The sequence below is a fragment of the Cucumis sativus genome, chromosome 1, assembly GCF_000004075.3.
Source record: "Cucumis sativus cultivar 9930 chromosome 1, Cucumber_9930_V3, whole genome shotgun sequence".
Lineage (NCBI taxonomy): Eukaryota > Viridiplantae > Streptophyta > Magnoliopsida > Cucurbitales > Cucurbitaceae > Cucumis > Cucumis sativus.
The window spans coordinates 21,003,174-21,024,905 of record NC_026655.2 but is presented as its reverse complement, the minus strand read 5'-3'; the positions used below and the strand labels follow the sequence as shown (position 1 = coordinate 21,024,905).

Below are 21,732 nucleotides of genomic sequence, written 5' to 3'. Positions count from 1 at the left end.
GTTACATGTACTGAGAACTAAATGTGCTTCCATACACAAGAGGTCTTTATGTTCCTCTCTAGAGCAAAGCTTAGCTTAATTAATTAAACTAAGTGGCTTCCTCGAAGCGATTTAATTGAAACCTCTGATACCACCTTGGCTCCTCTCCCCCTTGCTATGTACAGGCCTATGTGGCATCAACTCCTGAACCAATATTACTAACATTGCTTAAACCAGAAAATAAATGTATTGTATCACTGATTAGAATCTTTCTAATTCACTACAACAATTAGAAAAACAATAAAGTAAAGCAAGTGATGTGTGATTTCAGAGGGTCCTATCGCCTCCAATAAAAATAAGGTTTGAACAAATGAAGAGACAAAAAAAGGGAGAAATAAAGAAGAAGATAAAAACAAAACCAAAACGGTTATTTTTCATGATATTAAATATTAAATATAAGAGAAGCTAAATTTGTATGAAAATCAACCATGAATTAAGAATTTGGGTACCTGTGGGTGAGCAATGGCATCTCCTAAAGTCTTGGCCACAGCTACGGGAAAATCATAAGTGGTGCAGCCACCGAAATATACTATCACATCCTCTAGTGGTGAAAGGAAATCGCAACTTCTTGCTAATAATGATGAACATACAAAATCCAGCACACATATGTCCGTGCAAATTCTCAGCACTGAGATCTATTCATGTTCAAAAGAAGAAAGCTTAACCAAATTTACTTCTATATGATGACATGCACGAATTGAACAGGTTACGGCAGAACAGGTTTTGTTGCCCGATAGAGGAGGTTGCGGCGGTGCTAGAGTGAGGAGACAAGAATGAGAGGGTGGTGGCGGTGACGATGATGGGAACGAGTGTCGTTCGGAGATGGTCATCTTCGTGTTTGGAGATGACTTTTTTGCCTACGAAATCAAATAACTGTAGCGAAAAAGGTTATCCGAAAAATTTCGTCTTTTCCCGCCAAAAACGCGTATTTTTACCTTTTATGGCAGTTTTTTTTCCTCCCTTCTATTTTCTAATGTAAACAACTGTCGTAGTAGATGGTTCTTTTTTGTAGTGTCATGATCAGTAAGTTAATCATCCTTCACAGGTTGTTTGTAATCTCGACTGGGTCAAAATACCATTTTACTTTCGAGATTACATCATGCTCCTTAAGTTCCACTAATCCACTATTGAACAATTGGTTTAAGGTCTAACCTATAAATGGAATCCCTCTTGGACCAATGAGAGAGTGGGGCCCCTTATTCAAGACCTATCTACTATCTACTATCTATAACGCAAGTAGGACTATCTATATTCCTAGTCGGCGCACCTGGTCTTACCCCTGAAATGGAAGGCTTATTGAGCCAACGTCATTTAGTTGTCCTCACCTTAGAAGATCTAAGGACATTTTTATGTGTGAAAAAAAATTCATAGTTAGCTTAGGATTAAGATTAAGTTACCTAGGTGATCAATAATCAAAATAGTTAGTTTTATACAGTCAATAGTATTATAACTTAAAAGTGATTATTTCATGGTTCCAGTCTTATGTAAACTCTTTACATAGGACGCCTTCACTTTCATGTCTCCATACATGAACGATTCAGGATCACATCATTTGTACTAACTTCAAAGCAGGCGCATCCATAATGTTACTAAAATAAAACGTCCAAACTTATTCATACACTATTAGACTGTTTGGGTTATATACTCGAACTTGATCCACGTTTATGTCTGTACATAAAGTTAAGTCTATACTAGATAGCCTCAGGACCTTAGTATATTGGATTCAAGATTATATTATTCTATTTTCACCCGTAAGTCCCCAATAACTACTTTATTGAATAGAATATAAATTTTAAACTACAAAAACTACGAGTTTTAGGACATAAATTCTAACACCCACAAATATTTAATTAATTTTAATTCCATAAAATCATAAATTTTAAATCAAACATCCTGTGATTGTTTGTCTAGTTGAAAAAAGTTCGTTCCGGGGAAGCTTCTTCAGAGATGAAGTTAATTGACTCAAGTTATATATAATTACCGTGTAATTATTTTCCCTCTCATGTTAGTTGAAGTGTTAGTTCTTGAATTTGTATGGATGTGGACGTGAAATTCGTTAAGATTAAATTGCTTAATAATTTAAAATCAAAGATATTATCCACGAAGTATACATTATAGGACATTTATCTGAAATTTAATAAATCTCAAGATTCAGGAATAATTGTATTACATGCAGGTTGGTGGTCTAGCAGTTGTCTGTGTTGTATGTTTTACATCAAGTGCTTTGATAGATCTTCTTACGGATATTCCTGTAAGTTGTAGATTGTCTCTTTGTGTGTTTAGATCCAGTTGGTTAAGTATGAATGATCTCATCTATATATATGCTTCGTTTAAGTTTTTAACTTCTCTCACTTATGATAGCTTTCTTATAATTGGCGCTTTAAGAGAACAAATGGAGTAGAGGCATCAGTCATTTTCTGTTTGTACTTCTACATGGGTATGTCCTTCTGATTTCTTTTATGGATCTGGGATCTAAATTATTTGAGTATTAGATACTGGTTTGCCGTGTCTTCCTTCTTGAATTGATTTTGGTAGAAATTTGGTATCCTCTTTTAATTTTTTATTTTCCTCCAAAGTTTTTTATTCTGTTATATGTGTGTGTATGTATATATGTATGTGTATTATAGCTACTAGCTAAAAGAGTTTGTGTAACTAAAGTTTATAACTTTCAACCCTCTGAATTGTACTTCGTTTGGATGGGATATTGGGTGCAGTATCTTTATAATGTTATTGGCATTGTATTTGTTGAAAATTGAGATCTCTTTTTATTAGCCTGATATTACAGTTACATATGGTTGGTACATGATCTAGAGATATTAAGGCCAAGTATGGTATGGTGAATATTATTTATGTTAGATTTAAGCTTTTTTTTATACAAAAACGCCCCTCCATCTTCTTCTCTCTTGATCTCCTAATCAATCTAGAGTTGCCATCATAAATAGTTGTTTTGGATCTAAAACTTCTTATAGTTGTTTTGTTGTTTTTTCTTTCAGGAGAACCCGGTTTTTATCTTGCTTATCAGCTGATGCAAAGAGCATTTAGTATTTTTGGAGCTTTTGTTCATTGGTATAACAAGAGGATAGACTTTAGTTTTGGTATACCACACATGCTTTTGGTTATATAAAATAACTATTATTATTGTTGATTTTGGAATAGGTCACATATAATAATTTTAATTGACTATATTGGATTGAAATTATGTAATTGTTGATGACATTGCAAAGATTAATGAAATTATTGTTGGTTTACTTATTATATTAAATTATGTCATTTTTTTGTTGTGTAACTATTGGTTGGAGAGTTTTTTTTTTTTTTTTGTTGTTGATGGATATGTTTTATTAAAACGAATATGAATATTTGTGTACTTGATTTAAAATACAATTTTTTTTTAAAAAAACAAGAGTACGAATTATAAAAAAAATTATATATATATATATATATATTTTTGTCATAGTTCTTTCCACGTAATCCTTCTCACTTATTCCTTTTCCAAGCAAGGGTTATCATAATCCTTTCCATTTCATAATCCTTTCCATTTCATAATCCTCCATTTTTCATAATAATTTTTTCATCTATTTCTTTTCTTATCTCAGATGGCCTTAGAGATCGAACCACGCATCACATCAAATCAACATAAATACAATATTAATACAAGTTCAACTTCAACTGACCCGAATTTGACGGATGGAGTAGAAAGTGATACAAAGAGGATGGGCTTGGAACAGCTCGACTACCGATAATTTACATGTGGAAGACTGAGGAAGACTTCATCGACAGAAAGAGACGAATGGTGGCGTGAAGAAAGAGACGAATGGTGGCGTGAAGGAAGTGTTCGGTTGAGTGAGAAACGAACGGAGACGATTAGACGCGTTCAACTAGGTGCGACAAATGACAAAATCCAACTGAGTGGGGGATGGTGCAGTGGACAACTGAGGTTCGTCAGAGGGGAGCAGTGGTCAGATGTTGGCTGACGATGAACGAAAATGGACAGCTGGCTTAGGTTTGCAAAATGGAAAAGAGCAAAGAAAGATGAAGTTCACGCATCCCATCCCTTGTTTATTTAAAAAAATAATAATATCACTATTATCATTATCTTTTTTCTTTCTTTTCTTTTTCAAATAACAAAATCCAACTTCTTCTCTTTCCATGCTTTGTCTTTTATGTGCTAAAGTGTCCAACTCCCCTCCATCAACCTACAACTAAAACACTATCTTCTTTCAACCTCTTCTAGATTCACTGTGGGACGACACCTACAACACTTTATATATGAACATTATTTTTATTCTTTCAATTTACAACATGTCCTAAAATTGCCAAAAATATTCTCCAATTTAAAATTTGGATGTTATTAATTGTGACATATTTGACCCTTTTCGTGTATCTGAATAGTCCACACTACTCAATCCATATTATAACGGTTTGTTGAGTTAGTTTAAAATTTGTGTTGAGTTAGTTTAAAATTTGTGTTGGGTTAGATTTGAGTTTGAAGTTGTAAATTTTAGTTCAATCTAACCTACCTGAATTAATGATATATATATATATACATATTATTAATTTAGTAAAGGAAGAAAAAAAGTAGGACCGCCTCATCTCTTTAACTCACACCCTTCCTCTCATCTTTGGCGTTCAACATCTCCTTTTCAGTCTTTCACATTCACCATCTTCTTCTCAAAATCTAACAATCCAATAGGGTTGAGTTGGAAATACTGTTTTAGTTATTAAGTTGCTAATCCAATCCAATTTGAAAAATATAGAAATTTTAGTTATTAAGTTGCTAATCCAATCCAATTTGAAAAATATAGAAACAGAAGAATCCACGACATGAAAGACGGAGAAAACTTAGCTGTAAACCTCATCTTTATATTATTATTCTAATTACAATTGTATAATCCAAAGATATTTTTTAATTACTATTATTTTGTTTTTAAGTTAATTCCCATACTTCCATGCCGGCTAAGCAGAAGGAATTCTTGTTTTCCACGCCACGGATCACTACACAAAATTTATTTCTTTCTATCCTAACAATGACCCACATTCGATGTCACCTATAGTAAATTTATCAACGGTGTAACTTCTAATAATAAATGTATCGTTCCATGATTCTCTATTCCTCATTAGTTTTCATAGCAATAACACTCATTACTTTACCTAACATCATTTTGTTCAAATGACGACTAACCCACTGCCGTCTTAGGGCTACATTAGCCAATAATTAAACAATTATCTTTAAAGAAACAAAACAAAGAAAAAGGAATGGTTGAATTACAGTAAACACTGTTCTTTTAACTCTTTTGAAACTAGATGAATCGGATTTCTAATTTATCTTAAATTAAAATTGGTTTTGTATATTTAATTCTCACATATGTCAATTTGGAATTGATTTAGTTCAATGTATCTGATTTTTCTAAAATCGACCATTAATTAATTTATGGTCTCATCTGATTAATTTTCATAATTGTGTTTAATACCCTACTAAATTAAAATTGATTTTTGTATATTTAATGCATTTCTCATCATTCTTGAGTTTTCTTTTAAATGATTTTACTTTTAAAAAAATAATCGAACGTATTTCTCTTATATTTAATAAATAATCGTACCATATAAAGATAACTAAATATGAATTGAAGTTCGGAAGGGTATTGGTATAATATTGCATTTGAAATATACATGCTAAAAAAGATAATTTATAAAAGTTGGCAAAATATCTATACTTTTTTTTTGGTAAAAACGAGATGGAGTAGACACTTATAGAATTATTGTAAATAAAAAAAAAAACTTTTAAAAAATAGTAGATTTTACAAAATATTTACAACTTATAACAAATTTTATCACTGATAGTCATTTATATACCATAATGATAGAAGACTATCACGGACATAATCTAAAATTTTGCTATAACTTGTAAATATTTTAATTTATTTTACTATTTTTAAAAATATTATTCGGTTGAAATATTTACAAAATATAATAAAATTTTATATAATATCAATTTAAATATTAATAAATTTTCTTCTCTATCAATATCAATAATGATCATATATATATATAATTTTGTTGTATTTTATAAATATTTTAGTTTATTTTGCTATATTTAAAAATATACTCTTATATTATATAAAAATTACTAAAAATATTTATGAAATAGAATAAAATATTATAATCCATATACAAGATAGAGCATGGTAGATCCAGATTAACATTTTATAATATATTTTGGTTTACTTCTTAAAATGATATTTCCGATATACTTTCCAAAATTCTAGAAGATTTTCCATTCCGACGAGTAAAAAGGAAAGACGAAAGCCAATACGTCATGGTTTGTATTTTCTTAGTTCTCTTAGTCGCTTTTGGACTTTTAAAGCACCCCCAAAGTTTTGAAACAATCTACTCCATTATCCTCTCAATTTCTTTTTGTTTCCAATGGCTAACTTTCCTTCTCTGAAACTAATTGAGGTCTGCAAAGTCTCCCCTCCTCCGACAGCGGCAGCGCCCTCATCTCTTCCCCTCACTTTCTTTGATTTGATGTGGCTTAGGTTTCATCCAATCCAACGTCTTTTTTTCTACGAATTTCCATCGAATGAGGTCTCGTTTCACGATGTTATTGTTCCGAAGCTCAAGAACTCTCTCTCTCTTACTCTTCGTCACTATCTTCCTTTGGCGGGCAACCTCGTTTGGCCATCAGAATCTGATGTACCCTTCATTGAATTTGCAGAAGGCGATGGAGTTTCCATGACGGTGGCGGAGTCCGACGACAACTTTTATCATCTTTCTGGTAACGGATTTCGGGAAGTTTCAGAGTTTCATCCTCTTGTTCCTCAATTGCCAGTCTCTCATAACCGTGCTGCAGTCATTGCTATTCAGGTTTTTAACCATTAATTCTTAAGTAGGTGATAATATGATATTAGATTTGCATTTGTTTGATAAATATTTCTAAAACATAAATATGTTTGCTTATTTGAAAATAATAAATTATTTATTTGTAAATAAACAAGTTTTTATTAAGGTTTTTAATGATAAAACGTTAGATATTGGTGGAAAAATTATAAAAACTAAAAATTAAAAAAAAAAAGTTCAATTAGTAAAAATTCTTTTCAAATAAGTTAACAAATTTATGTTTAAACTATATTTATATTACTGACATTTTGATACTTATTTTTTGAATTTCATGAACTTGTATATGGCTACAGCTAAGTTCCTTTTATATTAATTAGTACATTGGTAGAAAACATTTAAAAGAAACAAAAAGTCATTAAAAAAGGAAAGTTTCTAATTTCTTCTCCCTACTTGTTTTTACGAAATTGGTTGAAATTTCTACTTTTTGTTTGCTTAGATTGCCTTTTTCTTTTCTTCTTAGAAATTTTATTGACATTATTATTCACTGACCATCATAGACTAAATTGAGAGAAAAAAGAAAGAAAGAAAAAAAAACTAAATTGAGACTTTTTAAAGAACTAAATTGAAAGAAGAAAAAATTGGTAAAATATACTTTTGGTATTAAGATTTGAATTGGATGTCTGTTTCGTTCTAAAGTTTTAAAATGAACTCTCAACAATCGAATATATTACAATATTATTTGTCTATAGTGTGACACCTCTCCCCTCCACTCTGTTTTATCCATAGTCCATAATGTCAATATTCAACCTTTTCTTTATTTATTTTTTATCTAATTTTCTTTCTTTACTCCCAAATTAATCTCAACTTCCATAGCTGTCTATCTTCTTCTTTATCGTGAAATTTTTATTTTTCTTTCATCTTATCCCAAGCTATACTCCTATGGTTTTTTTTTTCTCACAATAAATTTGCAAAATGAAAAGAAATATTACCCCAAACTATAAAATGAAAGATTTGGTCAGTTAAGATTTCTTCTGTGAAACTTATTATGATTTTAAAACATATCGAACAAAAACAAAATAATGAATTTGGATGGAGAAAATGGAGAGATTATTACTCCAAATGCAAGTAAAAGTTGCAGAATTTGATGCTAACAAAGAAGTTTGGGGCTAGAAGTATGGAAATTTCTTTAACGAAGTGGGAGGTTGAGATTTGGAAAATAAAGAAACAATTAAGATTTGGAGAAAGAAAGGGGGCAAATAGCTAGAGATAAAAAAAGGAAACAAGATTGGCTAGATATTCTAGGTGATGATGAGTGGAATGGCTTCAAAAACTTAACAAAAAAAAAAAAAGTGCAGTACTATGAAGGAAGGTTGAAGGAGAAGAAGGGAGAGAATGAAAGAAGAGAAGAATCTCAAATCATAAGAAAATAATATTATAATATATTTTTGCAAAACTAATCATATTTAAGGGTCACATCATTTTTTCATTAGTCCACTAACTATGTAAGTAACTTTATGGGGCATTTAAAACTGTTCGTCGAATTTCGAAGACTAAAGTGTTCAATTTTAAAACTTGAAAGACTAAATAAACATTAACCTTACATCACATGAACTAAAAATACATTTTTTGTCAAAAAGAATAAATATGTAATGCAATAAAAACTTAAATGCATGGTTAAGTACTAAACCATTAATGTAGTATTATTTAGTTATGGAGTAAATAGAATTAGAATTATTACAATGAATATAACTTTTATGGCAAAATAAGCAAGTATATAACAACAATATCTTAAAAACAAATTACAGTTACAAAAAAATATATTCATTGGCTATATATGCTGTCATAATAGATTTCTCTATTAGTGGCACATTTTTCATTGATAAAATATTATTAGTGATAGACTTGTATTAGTGATATGGTAGATCTAGAAAGCCAAATATAAACTTTCGAATACTTGAAACTAGGTTTCACATCATTTATATTGTAATATTAGATGGGTTATTCCAATGTTGTGCTTTATAATAACTTATTATATGTGTGAATACATTAAATCTAATTTACTGTTGCATGCATTTAATTAATTATTTATATTTTCAATATAGGTAACAAAATTTCAAAACAAAGGTTTTTCCATTGGAATATCCAATCACCATGGAATCTTAGATGGAAGGAGCTCAACTTCATTTATCAAATCATGGGCTCAAATTTGCATTGAAGAATCCTTTATACCAACCCCCAAGCAAATGCCATTATATGATAGGTCAGTTATAAATGATCCAAAAGATCTTGCAAAAATCTATGCAAAAGCATGGAAAGATGTGGAAGGACCCAACAACAAAAGCCTAAACCTTAAATTCCCCCAAACAAAACATGGTTTAGTTAGAAGCACTTTAGAATTCACACACCAAAACATTCAAAAGCTAAAGGAATGGATCTTGAACAAGAAGATCAAAAACGAAAATTTTGATTCTTCTTCTCACATATCTTCATTTGCAATAGCAACAGCTTATCTTTGTGTTTGTACAGCCAAATTAGAAGGTTTAAAAGAAGGAAAATTGTGGTTTGGGTTTGCAGCTGATGCAAGAACTCGTTTAAAGCCACAAGTGCCATTGAATTACTTTGGGAATTGTTTGGTTGGTGGGTATACTTCTCTCGAGAGGTTTGAACTTTTGAGTGAAAATGGAATAATTTTGGCTTGTGATGAGATTTCAAAAGCTATTAGAAAGTTGGATGATGGAGCTTTAAATGGGTCTGAGAATTGGGGGTCAATGATGAGCCAAGCGACAAATGATTATTCAAAAATACAAGCCATTTCTCTAGCTGGTTCACCAAGATTTGGAGTTTATAACGCTGATTTTGGATTTGGAAAACCAAAAAAAGTGGAGATTGTGTCCGCTGAATCACCATACGTTTTTCCTTTGACTGATAGTCAAAATAGTGATGTGGTAATGGAGATTGGTGTTGTTAGGGAAAGGGATGAAATGGAAGCTTTTGTTACTATATTTAATCAAGGCTTTGAATCTTTTTTTAATGATCAACATTGGGATCATTGTTAGTTTCCAAATAATTTGTTGCTCTTTTGAGTTTTGATACATTTTTAATAATGATGTTTAATTTAATTAATAGTTTAAAATACTATTACTTTATGCATGTCTGATTTAATAAATTTAATTTGTTGTAAATTTATTGTTAATTTGCTTGTAGGTAAGGGCTATAAACATCTTAATTTGACATTATTTTGCAGTGAGAAGATTCATTATCTTATATTATCTATTTTTAGGAATGTTTTAAACAAGTTAAAAAAATATATAATTTTCATATAGAATTTAGGTGAAAATTTAAATGTTCATGTGAGAAAAATTAGATGAAAATCATGGTAAGAAAAACAATAAATCAAATGCAATGATCTAAATAGTCCGCCCCTTTTTTAGATTAAGTTTGTTGTTTGGGTTGTTCCCAAAATTTTGTAATCATAACGAAATTTGCATACTTTTTCTCGATTTTCATTTAGTTCAAGTTTATGTACCAAATAAACAATGTTTTTTTTTATTTGATTGTTTAGACTGTGGAACAAATATAAAAGATCGTAAAAAAAAATTATTGAAATATTATATAACTAAATCTAAACAATCGTGTATAGCTAAATTTAAATATCAAAGAATCTTTTAAAAAATTCGTTTAGATTTGGCTTTCCAAATTTAAAGAGCCAAATATAAACGATCTGTACCAAATTTAATTTAAATGATAGTTTACCAAAACAATCTTTAAAAAAACGAATTTAAACAATTATGTACTAAATTTAAACGCTCGTGTACCAATAATCGTTAATAAAATCGTTTTGTACTAAATATAAACGATCATTTCTTCAAAAAATTGAAAAAAATGATTGAGATTTGGCAACCCAAATTTAAAAAATTGTGTGAAATAAAAATTATTAAAAAATTATTAGATTTATATTTGATTTAAACGATCGTTTTTCAAATACTGAACCATGATTTCCAAAATATATTATATCGATGTCAATTAATTATGGACATTTTTTATATTTTCTAATGTGGATTTGTGAATTTTTTTCGTTTTTGAAATTGTTTTATACGTTGTAAATATTTTGTCACTTAGTTCTATTTTTTTTATTAAAAAAAAACCTATTTAAAATAAATATTTAAAAATATAATTTATAAAAATCAGCAAAATATTTATATTTTATAGTAAATATGAGATGTAGTAGAGAAAATGATTGTAAAGAATAAAACTCTTAAAAATAATTATAAAATACAGTAAAACTTTATTATATTTTATAAATGTTTGGATGTATTATACAAATGATACTACCGATATTTTTGCAATTCTGTAGGATTTTCCTTTCCAACGATTAAAAAGCAAAGACAAAAGCCAATTCGTCGTCATCTGTATTTTCTTTCAGTCGTTTTTGTACCTTTAAAGCACCACAAAGTTTTGAAAAAATCTAAACAATTATCCTCACTTTCTTTTTATTTCCGATGGCTAACTTTCCTTCTCTAAAATTAATTGACGTCTGCAAAGTCTCTCCTCCTCCGGCGGCCGCGGTGGTGCCGTCATCTCTTCCCCTCACTTTCTTTGATTTATTGTGGCTAAGGTTTCTTCCAACCCAACGTCTTTTTTTCTATGAATTTCCATCGAATGAGATCTCGTTTCACGATGTCATTGTTCCGAAGCTCAAGAGCTCTTTGTCTCTTACTCTTCAACACTATCTTCCTCTGGCTGGCAACCTCGTTTGGCCATCGCAATCGGATGTACCCGTCATTGAATTTCACGAGGGCGATGGGGTTTCCATGACGGTGGCGGAGTCCGACGGTGACTTTTATCATCTTTCTAGTAACGGGTTTCGAAAAGTTTCCGAATTTCATCATCTTGTTCCTGAATTACCTGTCTTTCATGATCGTGCTGCAGTCATTGCTATTCAGGTACTTAACCACAAATTCTTAAAGTAGGTAATAATTAATTGGTATCAAATTTGCATCTACATGTAGATGTTTTCAATGGATGAATCAATATCTCTTTTATATAAGCATCAAAATATCACGAATCTAAAACATACGTATGTGTACTTATTTGAAAATAATAAATTACTTATTTTATTTACTAATTTAATTTTTTTATAAGTTTTTCAAAAATGTTTGTAAAAATTTATGTATGCTTGGAAAAAAAATGGATGAGAATAACAAAAACTATATTTGTACTTAATTTATGAAATTAAGTATAAAATTTTTGAAGAAAATTATTGCGAATGAAAAAGCTGCCGACTTATCTACGAATATAAAAGAAATATCAAATTCTATTAAACATATGTTTGGTAAATATTTTGATTGATTTTTTTTTCTTGTATTTGAAAACAATTTAGGGTGTCGAAAAAAATTAAGCAATTATAATTATGTTTAATTATTGTAATTCATAAAATAGAATAAATTATTATATTAGCATCATTAGTAATAAAAATGAATACAAATGTCAATTATAGATGGCTTAGTTTAGAAATATTTATAAAAAATGTTTGAATTAAATAATAAGAAGAAAGAAGGAAAAATAAATAAAATGAAAAAGATAAGAAGTAAGAGAGAGAGAAATCATCCTATTTGGAAGGTTATGAAAAATCTGCATGGAAAGAGAATATGAAATGCCTTTGGAATAAGATGCTATCATTCCCAAGATTGAAAACTTACACCAAATATGGTGAAAAGATGTTATGCCTCATTCCCACAAAATAATATAAAACTTGTCCATCTCTATAGTTTTTTTTAAGTAAATCATTAAAATTCTTTTATGTAATATTTACTATTGTTAACATTATAGTTCAAACCAGACTAAAATTATAATCTACACCTAGGTTGTAAACTATTATAATTGAACTATCATAATTTAAGATTATAATAACAAACTCCCTGATCTAAACGTCTTTTAAAAGTTCTCGATTTCATTCATTGTGTTTAATGTATTTTAATTTTAGAGAATATACTTTCGAGAAATTACGTGTATATGAATAAATAGGTGCGATTAATTGAATACTCTCACTCTTTTTTACACTCATCGATCATTTTATTTTTTTAAAAAAATGTCACGTGCCACATTTTTATTGGGTGCTTGGATATGTGTGAAAAAGTTATAAAAACCTACCACTCAGAAACACCAAAATTAGTAAACATTATTTTCAAATAAGTTGAAAAAAACTATTATTTAAATTATATAAATATTAGTGACATTATTTATTAGAACATTGGTACAAAGGCATTTAAAAGAAAAAAAAAAGTCATTAAAAAGGGAAAGTTTCTAAATTCTTCTCCCTATTTGATTCTACGAAATTAGTTGAAATTACTACTTTTTCTTTTCTTTTTAAAAGTTTTCTTGACATTATTCACTAATCATCATAGACTAAATTGAGAAACAAACAAAAAGAAAAATACTAAATTGAAACTTTTTTAAAGGACTGAATTGAAAGGAAAAATAACGTACTGCATTAAAGACTTCAATAATGCATGGTTAAGTACTAACCCATTAAGGTATTATTTAATTACGGGTAATTATAAGAATTATTATAATAAATATCTTTTATGGCCAAATAAGTTAACCATGGTTAAAGAGTTAGAAGTACAGCAAAATATTCATACCTGATAGACACTATTGTAATAGAATTTTTTTATTAACGATATATCTTGAAATACTTGTAACTCTACCAATTACTTAATCATTTATATTTTCAATATTAGTGATAGACTATTATTAATGATTGAATATTCCAATATTTTGTTATATATATAAAACTTATTTTGCATTGTATTGTATTATATATATAACTATTTAAAGGTGATTGCTATATTTGCATATATACAATATATAAATTATTTATATTCTTAATATAGGTAACTAAATTTCAAAACGAAGGTTTTTCCATTGGAATAACCCATCACCATGCAATCTTAGATGGAAGAAGCTCAACTTCATTTATCAAATCATGGGCTCAAATGTGCATTGAAGAATCCTCTGTACCAATCTCGGAGCAAATGCCATTATATGATAGATCAATTATAAATGATCCAAAAGATTTTGCAAAACTCTATGCAAAGGCATGGCAAGACATAGAAGGACCCAACAACAGAAGCTTAAACCTTAAATTCCCCAAAACAATACCTGGTTTAATTAGAAGCACTTTAGAATTCACACACCAAAACATTCAAAAGCTAAATGAATGGATCTTGAACAAGAAGATCAAAAACGAAAATTTTGATTCTTCTTCTTCTGACATATCTTCATTTGCAATAGCAACAGCTTATCTTTGTGTTTGTACAGCCAAATTAGAAGGTTTAAAAGAAGGAGAATTATGGTTTGTGTTTGCAGCTGATGCCAGAATTCGTTTAAAGCCACAAGTGCCATTGAATTACTTTGGGAATTGTTTGGTTGCTGGATTTGTTCGTCTTGAAAGGTTTGAGCTTTTGAGGGAAAATGGAATAATTTTCGCTTGTGATGAGATTTCAAAAGCTATTAGAAATTTGGATGGTGGAGCTTTAAATGGGTGTGAGAATTGGGGGTCAATAATGAGCCAACTGACATATGATTATTCAGAAACACAAGCCATTTCTCTAGCTGGTTCACCAAGATTTGGAGTTTATAACGCTGATTTTGGATTTGGAAAGCCAAAGAAAGTGGAGATTGTGTCAGCTGAATCACCATATTTTTTTTCTTTGACTGATAGTAGAAATAGTGATGCGGTAATGGAGATTGGTGTTGTTAAGGAAAGGGATGAAATGGAAGCTTTTGTTGCTATATTTAATCAAGGCTTTGAATCTATTTGAAATGATCATCATACGGATAATTGTTTCCAAAGGTTTTTACTATTCCAATTTTATCCATGTGTAGTTTATATGACTTTTTTCATTTTAGCTATATGGGACTATATGGGACTTTTATGTATGTCTTATTTAATAAATTTTAACATCAGTTGTTTATAGTTAATTTGTGTGTAGTCATGGACTATAAACCTTTTAATTTGGTTTTAGAACTTAAGTTTGGTAAACGCTATTTTTGTTAAGAAGATTTATTTGTTTTATTATCCATGTTTCAAACACTCGAGTTAACTAAAAAAAGTAGTTAAAAAAATATAGAATTTAACTAAAAATTTAAATATTTATATGAAAAAAAAAGATAGTTATAGTATGAAAAACAATAGAATCATGTAAATGCAGCTTTTTTACGATTAAGTTTATTGTCTGGGCTGCATATGTTGTGTGATCGTAATGAAATTTGATTTCACGTTCACATTTTATGTAAATCATTTTTTTACATAATGGAATAAATGAAATAATAATGATACGAAACACATAATGTAATAAAAAGAAAACTCCTCTAACGTCAACAACTTTAAAACATTTTGTAAGGTTGTGGGCATTGTCACGATCCACCACGAGGAGTGTGTGGTATACTTCTAACAAGGGACTACCTATCATACCATGACTTTATTGGAGTTGTCTTATCATATATTGAATCAAAGGCATTAAGGAAGAGAAAACTCAATAAGTTAGAACAATAAATGCTTAATTGGAAGGAGTGGCTTACAATAATAATTTTAAAGGAAACATATTTTGTCCTTCATTTTCTTTAGATTCATTTATTTACTTTAATTTATTTTATTATATTTTGTTAAAAGAAATATGAATTTGAATTATTTTAAAATGAAAAAAGAAAAAATATAGGAAAAATCTCACGTTACCTTCTTCCTATTTTTCCTTAACCACTCTCAATATGCACTACTCTCCATTTTCTCTCGATCTTTTTTTCCATCAACACTTCCTCTGCCTTTGACTCACTTCCTTCTCTCTAAAAAACTATCACCTTATCCCCTATAAAAAATAGAGGGGAAGATTTTGTTGCGAGAGGTGCAAAAGAAAATTGTTTCCATTAGTTGTCAATTGGGAGGGTTGAGAAGATAGGAAGAAACTTTGTGCTATTTTTCACTTCTTCTCCCAATTAAATGATTCATACATTACTACCTACTTTTCATATTAATTTTATTTGGGCATTGTGATTTTAAATTTATTTATGCCAGACTTATTACGTGGTTCAACGGTTTTTTAGATTTAGGTCAATTTAAGTATCATGAGTTCAAATTTATTGTTTGGCATCGTGCATTATTTATTTGGCATCATGCATTATTTATTTGTTTGCTTGTGTTCTTTATTTGCGGTTATTTATCTCACTATACTATTTTTTGTCACAACATGTCTGCATATAATTATTTTATTTCACACCGAGATTCCCTATATATTATTTTATTTCGCAACCTCCTTTCATATTATTTTATTTCTCTCCCTACATATTATTTTATTTCACAGACTCACTACATATTATTTTAAATTAGTGAAGAAGCAATATTTTTTATGGGTTTTATAACTTAAATTTCATGATTAAGTTTCTTCATTTGAAATTTAATTAATAAATTATCTTTAAAATCATAAATAATTTTATATTTTAAATGAGAATTTTAAATGAGAACTGAGTAGTGTTTTTTATGAATTTATTAATTCTTAGATACATGGAATTTCTCATTAGACACCTATAATGGATAATAAAATATCAAAGTTTGATATTTTAATATTCTTGAGGTCAATAAATGAAAAAATAATCTTTTAAAATAAAAAAATAAAATTTATTTTTCTAATGACTCTTATGTCACCCATAATTATCAATTAAGGTTTAGGTTTTATTTTCTTTCACGTGAATTGAGAACAATGAGACATTTAAAAAAACAAAATAAAAATTTTTGTTTTGTGAACCTTTTTAATTTAGTTTAAAAGATAAATTTTGGTAATCATTTTAATGGGTGTTGTAGGGTGCTAACACATTTCCTACACTTAACTGACTCTCGAAGTTACATCTCATGAATTTGGGTAGACCATTTTTATTTTTGGGTGACCAATCACACCTTAGTTGGTGGTGGCTCCAAACCTATTTATTTATTAAAATTAAATAAACGAGAACATTGGCGCATTGCAACCAAGTCGCAACAACTTGACGATTCCATTGTGGACTTAAAAAGTGTTTAAGAGAGACAAATCGTTATATTTTTATCCTTTATTCTTAGTCTATTATGATTTGTTGGTTCACTTAATTATTTGTTTTTTGATTTGATTCATATGGAATATTAATTTGTACTATGTTATTGGTCTGTTTTTTTATATATATATCATCATGCATTTTACACATTCACAAGCCCTCTACTCGGGCTACAACCTTATAGGACTAGAATTGAGGAGGGAGTAGTGTTGACCTTCGAGGGGTTTCGACTTTTATACAATCACATGAAAGATCCTCGATCAGATTAATTCTTTTGTTATTTCTTAAATAACATTATAATAAGTTTGAGGGCATTTCCCTTCTAGAAGTTTAAATGATACCAACCCTTTTTAAATAACATTATAATAAGGGAATAACATTATAATATTTACCTTGTAGAGGTACATGAAAACCTTTACATTTTTTTTCAAATTAAATAAATATTTTTAAAAAACAATAAGGAGAGTAGCGTCTACCTTGAACAGGTGCATGAAAACTTTTCTTTTTGTAAAATTAAATGACTTTTAAAAAAAAAAAAAAATGAGGAAAAGAGTGTTTACATGGTAGAGGTGCATGAAAACTTTTCATTTTCTAAAATTAAATAATTTTTTAAAAAAATAATAAGAAGAGTAGTGCTTCTAAGTGCATGAAAACATTTACATTTTCTAAAATTAAATATTTGTTTAAAAAATAATAAGAAGAGTAGTGTTTACAAGTGCATCAAAACCTTATTTACTCTTTTTTTTTCTTTTTTTCTTTTTCTTTTTATTTTTTACTTTTTTGTGTGAAGTGAATTGACTATATGTTTTTATTTTTGTCTTTTTTTATCATAATTGTGCAAAAAAGTAATAGTATTGAAATGCCAAGTTGTCTAATATGTCGATGCATTCACCTTTTGAATCTAAGTTTGATGAGTCAAGCAATGTTCTGAAATGGACTAAAGAGATGCAACAAAAATTTAGGATAGCATAAACAGTTCTTCTCAAGTATTAGTACTATCCATGTGTCAGCTCTCTTCTACACAAAATGATTTAGCGAAACTAAAGATGATCTGGGAGGCATTGACACCTCAACGAAGATTCATGTTTTCAAAGAAGTATGGACATACAGTAGAGTTGATGTACATACCGGTGAATTATTTTGCTTTAAGAGTCATAATTAATATTTGAATCCAGATACGGTTGTTTCACGTTTGGGTTGTGTGATTTATTGTCAACTATAGAAGAATATCACGCTATGCTTAGCATGCCTGAAAAAAAAAGGGAAATTATTATTAATTTCTTTAACCCTAAGCAAATAACAAATAGGACTTTATCAAAGTTTTTAGAAACCGTCCATGCCACAGAAATTCAAAAGCATGTAAAAGTTCAGGGTTTGGAGGAGAATGTGTCGTTTGACTATTTAATAAAGATGGCACAAACTTACATTGATCAAGACAAATGTTTTACTCTCTTAGCGTTGTGCATTTATGGAGCGGTGATTTTTCCTAAAGTATAGGGTTATGTTTATGAGAAAGTGATCAGATTATTTTTTAAAATAGAACGAGGAGTTGATCCTATTATACCTATATTGGCTTAAACTTTTCAATCTCTTACCTATTGTAGAAATAAATGGGAAGAAAAATTGAATTGTTGTGTCCTTTTATTATATATTTGGATACACAACCATATTAAATTTCTAGCAGAGTTTAGGCGTCCAAGGATAGATTTTAGTAGATCATGAAATTTATTGTGGAACGTTGTTAGTGAGTTTGGTATGGCAGTTTGGGACCCAACATATCTAAGGATGGAGACTTGGGTTGGGTGTCTTTCTTTTCAACAATGAGTTTTGAAAATGTCATATGGAAGGCTCAATGGATGCCTTTGAAGGCGATGATTTATAGATGTGGAGATTTTCATAGTGTGCCTTTGTTGGGACCACAAGAAGGTGTTAACTCTACACCATTGTTAGTTTTGTGTCAAGTGTGGCTCAAACAGTTTATACCACCAACTCATAATCTACAGGACTCTGACTTTTCATACGATCTTGAAGATTGTCAAGAAAAAAATATCGAGTAGTATGTGCATGGAAGTCTGTGAGGAAGATAAAAGGAAAATGATACTATGAAGGAGTTACCAGTGAATACGAGGCATGGCAAGCAAACAAAAGGAAAAATGTAATAGATACCTTAAGGGATGTAGTTGATGTTGAAATTTATGTCCCAAAACTCGTGGTTTATAATCATATTCTATTCAATAAGTCGTTATTGATACTATAATCTTAAAGCCAATAAACTAAGGTCTCAATGCTATAATAGAGTAAACTTGAACCTTATGTAGAGACATAAATGTGGACCAAGTTTGAGTATATAGCCTAAACCGTCTATAGTATACGAATACGATTGGGCACCTTATTTTGAGGACACTATGGATGCGGCCTACTTTGTAGTTAGTATAAACGATATGATCCTGAATCGTTCATGTAGAGACATGAAAGTTGGGGCATCCTATGTAAAGAGTTTACATAAGATTGGAACCATGAAATAGTCATTTTTAAGTTATAAAACCGTTAACTTTGTAAAACTGACTATTTCGTTTATAGATATCCAATGTAACTTAATCTTAATCCTAAGCTAACTATAAAATTACGTTCACACGAGATTATTCATAGATCTGCATAGGTGAGGGCAACTCAATAGTGCTGGCCCAATAAGCCTCTCATTTCAAGGGTAACATTGGGTGGATAGCTAAGGACATAGGGTGCAAGATGGAATTCACTCCTACCCACTTTAGGGTTAGTAGATAGGTTGTTTCCTTAAGAACTAAATCTAGGTCTTGAACAAGGGGTCCCACCCTCTCATTGGCCCGAGAGGGATTCGGTTTAAAGGTTGGACCTTAAACCAATTGTTCAATAGTGGATCAGTGGGACTTAAGGAGAAAATATATAATATCAGGGGTAAAATGGTACTTTGACCCAGTCGAGATTATGAACAACCTATGAAGGATTAACTTACTTATCATGGTCATATCACATGGACACAAATATATCTATAGTCAGGGGAGTGCAACTACGGGATTTTAGTATAATGACCCGTTAGTTAACGAAGATTGATTAACTCAGTCTAAAGAGTTTAGTCAGTTAATCTCTGAACGTTGGAGTCTATGATCTATAGGTTCATTAGGTTCCCCCGCTAGTTCATAAGGAATCAACTTAGAACATTATGATGGAATAATTTGAATTGTTTGAATTAGGTAAATAGAGAGAAACCGACAAATATATTTGATACAGTTATAAGTTATAACTTAAGATAGAGCTTCATGTTTAAATGTGATTTAAATATGAATATGGATTCATATTTGGAAGCTTAGAATTGATGAAAAAGGTCAAAGATGTAAAAAGTTAAAATGTTGACTTTTGACTTTGAAAAATCAAAATTTGACTAACTTTATATTCAAATGTGATTTGAATTTTGGAGAAATGAATACGGATTCATGCTTGGGAGGTTGAAATTAGTCAAGACGGATAAAATGTTGATTTTGGACTTGAAAAAGTCAAACTTTGAATTTGATTTAAATGTTGAATTACCATATTGACCTTAAACTAATTTAAATAATAACATTGGTTGAGATTTGACAAGCTTATCACTTGCATGTGGTATGCAAGTGGCTTATTGCATGTAAGACACCTACCCCACTAAGAATGTCAAGTGGTGAGATACGGAAGCTCTTGCATGTAGTTTGTTTGTAAACAAGTTTTATGCAAATGTGAAAGGACTCTTGGATTTGAAATTGAAAATTAATTTTGTAATTGAGAATTACAAAATAAGACCAAGAACTCTTTTCATTTGAGATTTTTTCATCAAAAGGATATCATCAATCTCTCTCTATTTCCTCCACCATTTTTTAGTCCCACAACTCGGTTCCAAGTCCGAAGAATAGGAGGTAAACTCTAGTGGTTGTGCTGACTTCAAATTCGTGAAGAGAATACAAGAGAAGAAAAACTTCAAAGGTAAGTTTTTCTTTTAACCCTATCTATGTTATTTTAGGGTTTTATTTTTATGCATGTTAATTACTAAACTTGTTTAGTTGCAATTAGAGTAAAATTCGATCTTTATTTTGCTGCGCATGTCTATCGTTTCCATCAATTGAAAGGGTATAAGAGACAAGCTTTGAACAATCAAACTAGTGGGCTGAGAAGAGCATAAAATTATAAGAGAAAAATCAACTGTTAGAGCAAGAGAATGAGAAACTTCGTAAAGAGACAAGTCAATTGAGTGATCATGTGACTTTTTTGTAGAAAGAGCTCGAAAAGACCAAGAGTTTCTTAAGAAATCAAGATAAGTTAAAAAAGAATTTTGAGGTGTTAGATAAAGAGATTAGGCAAATGAGTAAAGCAAATAGAAGCTTGAAAAATGAAAAGACAACATTACAGGCAACAATAGAATCGCAAGATGAATATATTAAAGATTTAGAAATTGAGAAGGATATTTTCTCGAGTTGTCAATGATTTGAATACATCATTTGGAAAACAGGAAGCACATATAGTAGATTTGGAAGCACACAATCACTCTATACATCAAACAAATGATAACCCACATGTGAAGATAGTTGAGTACTCTGAAAAGTATAAAATACTGAAAAATTATGTTGATTCCTTACACTATCAACTTATTGCATTTCAAAATTCAAGTGAGGGGATAGTACAAGAATACGAATTATTAAAGACAGATTACATGCAAGTGAAGGTTGATTGTGATTTTGCAAAGAAAAGATTTCCAGGTGTTAGTTGAATGTGTAGATT

The 21,732-nt window shown here is 29.8% G+C and overlaps 2 protein-coding genes across 3 annotated transcripts; both read left to right on the top strand.

Moving 5' to 3' along the window:
• Nucleotides 1-6,383: 6,383 nt before the first annotated feature.
• On the top strand, nt 6,384-10,041 carry LOC101210224 (phenolic glucoside malonyltransferase 2). Of its 2 annotated transcripts, XM_031885618.1 has the most exons (3): nt 6,482-6,621; nt 6,752-6,900; nt 8,976-10,041. In XM_031885618.1, the coding sequence occupies exons 2-3, from the start codon at nt 6,769-6,771 to the stop codon at nt 9,927-9,929; spliced, it is 1,086 nt and encodes a 361-aa protein (XP_031741478.1). In that variant the 5' UTR covers nt 6,482-6,621; nt 6,752-6,768; the 3' UTR covers nt 9,930-10,041. The 2 variants fall into 2 exon arrangements, with proteins under 2 accessions (XP_031741446.1, XP_031741478.1); XM_031885586.1 differs by having other exon boundaries at nt 6,384-6,900.
• A 1,280-nt stretch (nt 10,042-11,321) lies between these two features.
• On the top strand, nt 11,322-14,856 carry LOC116401813 (phenolic glucoside malonyltransferase 2-like). Its single transcript, XM_031880410.1, has 2 exons — nt 11,322-11,816; nt 13,767-14,856. Exons 1-2 carry the CDS (start codon nt 11,373-11,375, stop codon nt 14,694-14,696), a joined length of 1,374 nt encoding a protein of 457 aa, XP_031736270.1. The 5' UTR covers nt 11,322-11,372; the 3' UTR covers nt 14,697-14,856.
• The last annotated feature ends 6,876 nt before the right edge of the window (nt 14,857-21,732 follow it).

Coding starts and splice junctions, on each gene's coding strand:
- LOC116401813 (XM_031880410.1), top strand. CDS start 11,373: ATGGCTAACTTTCCTTCTCTAAAATTAATTGACGTCTGCAAAGTCTCT. Junction 11,817..13,766: donor CTGCAGTCATTGCTATTCAG/GTACTTAACCAC, acceptor TTCTTAATATAG/GTAACTAAATTTCAAAACGA.
- LOC101210224 (XM_031885586.1), top strand. CDS start 6,460: ATGGCTAACTTTCCTTCTCTGAAACTAATTGAGGTCTGCAAAGTCTCC. Junction 6,901..8,975: donor CTGCAGTCATTGCTATTCAG/GTTTTTAACCAT, acceptor TTTTCAATATAG/GTAACAAAATTTCAAAACAA.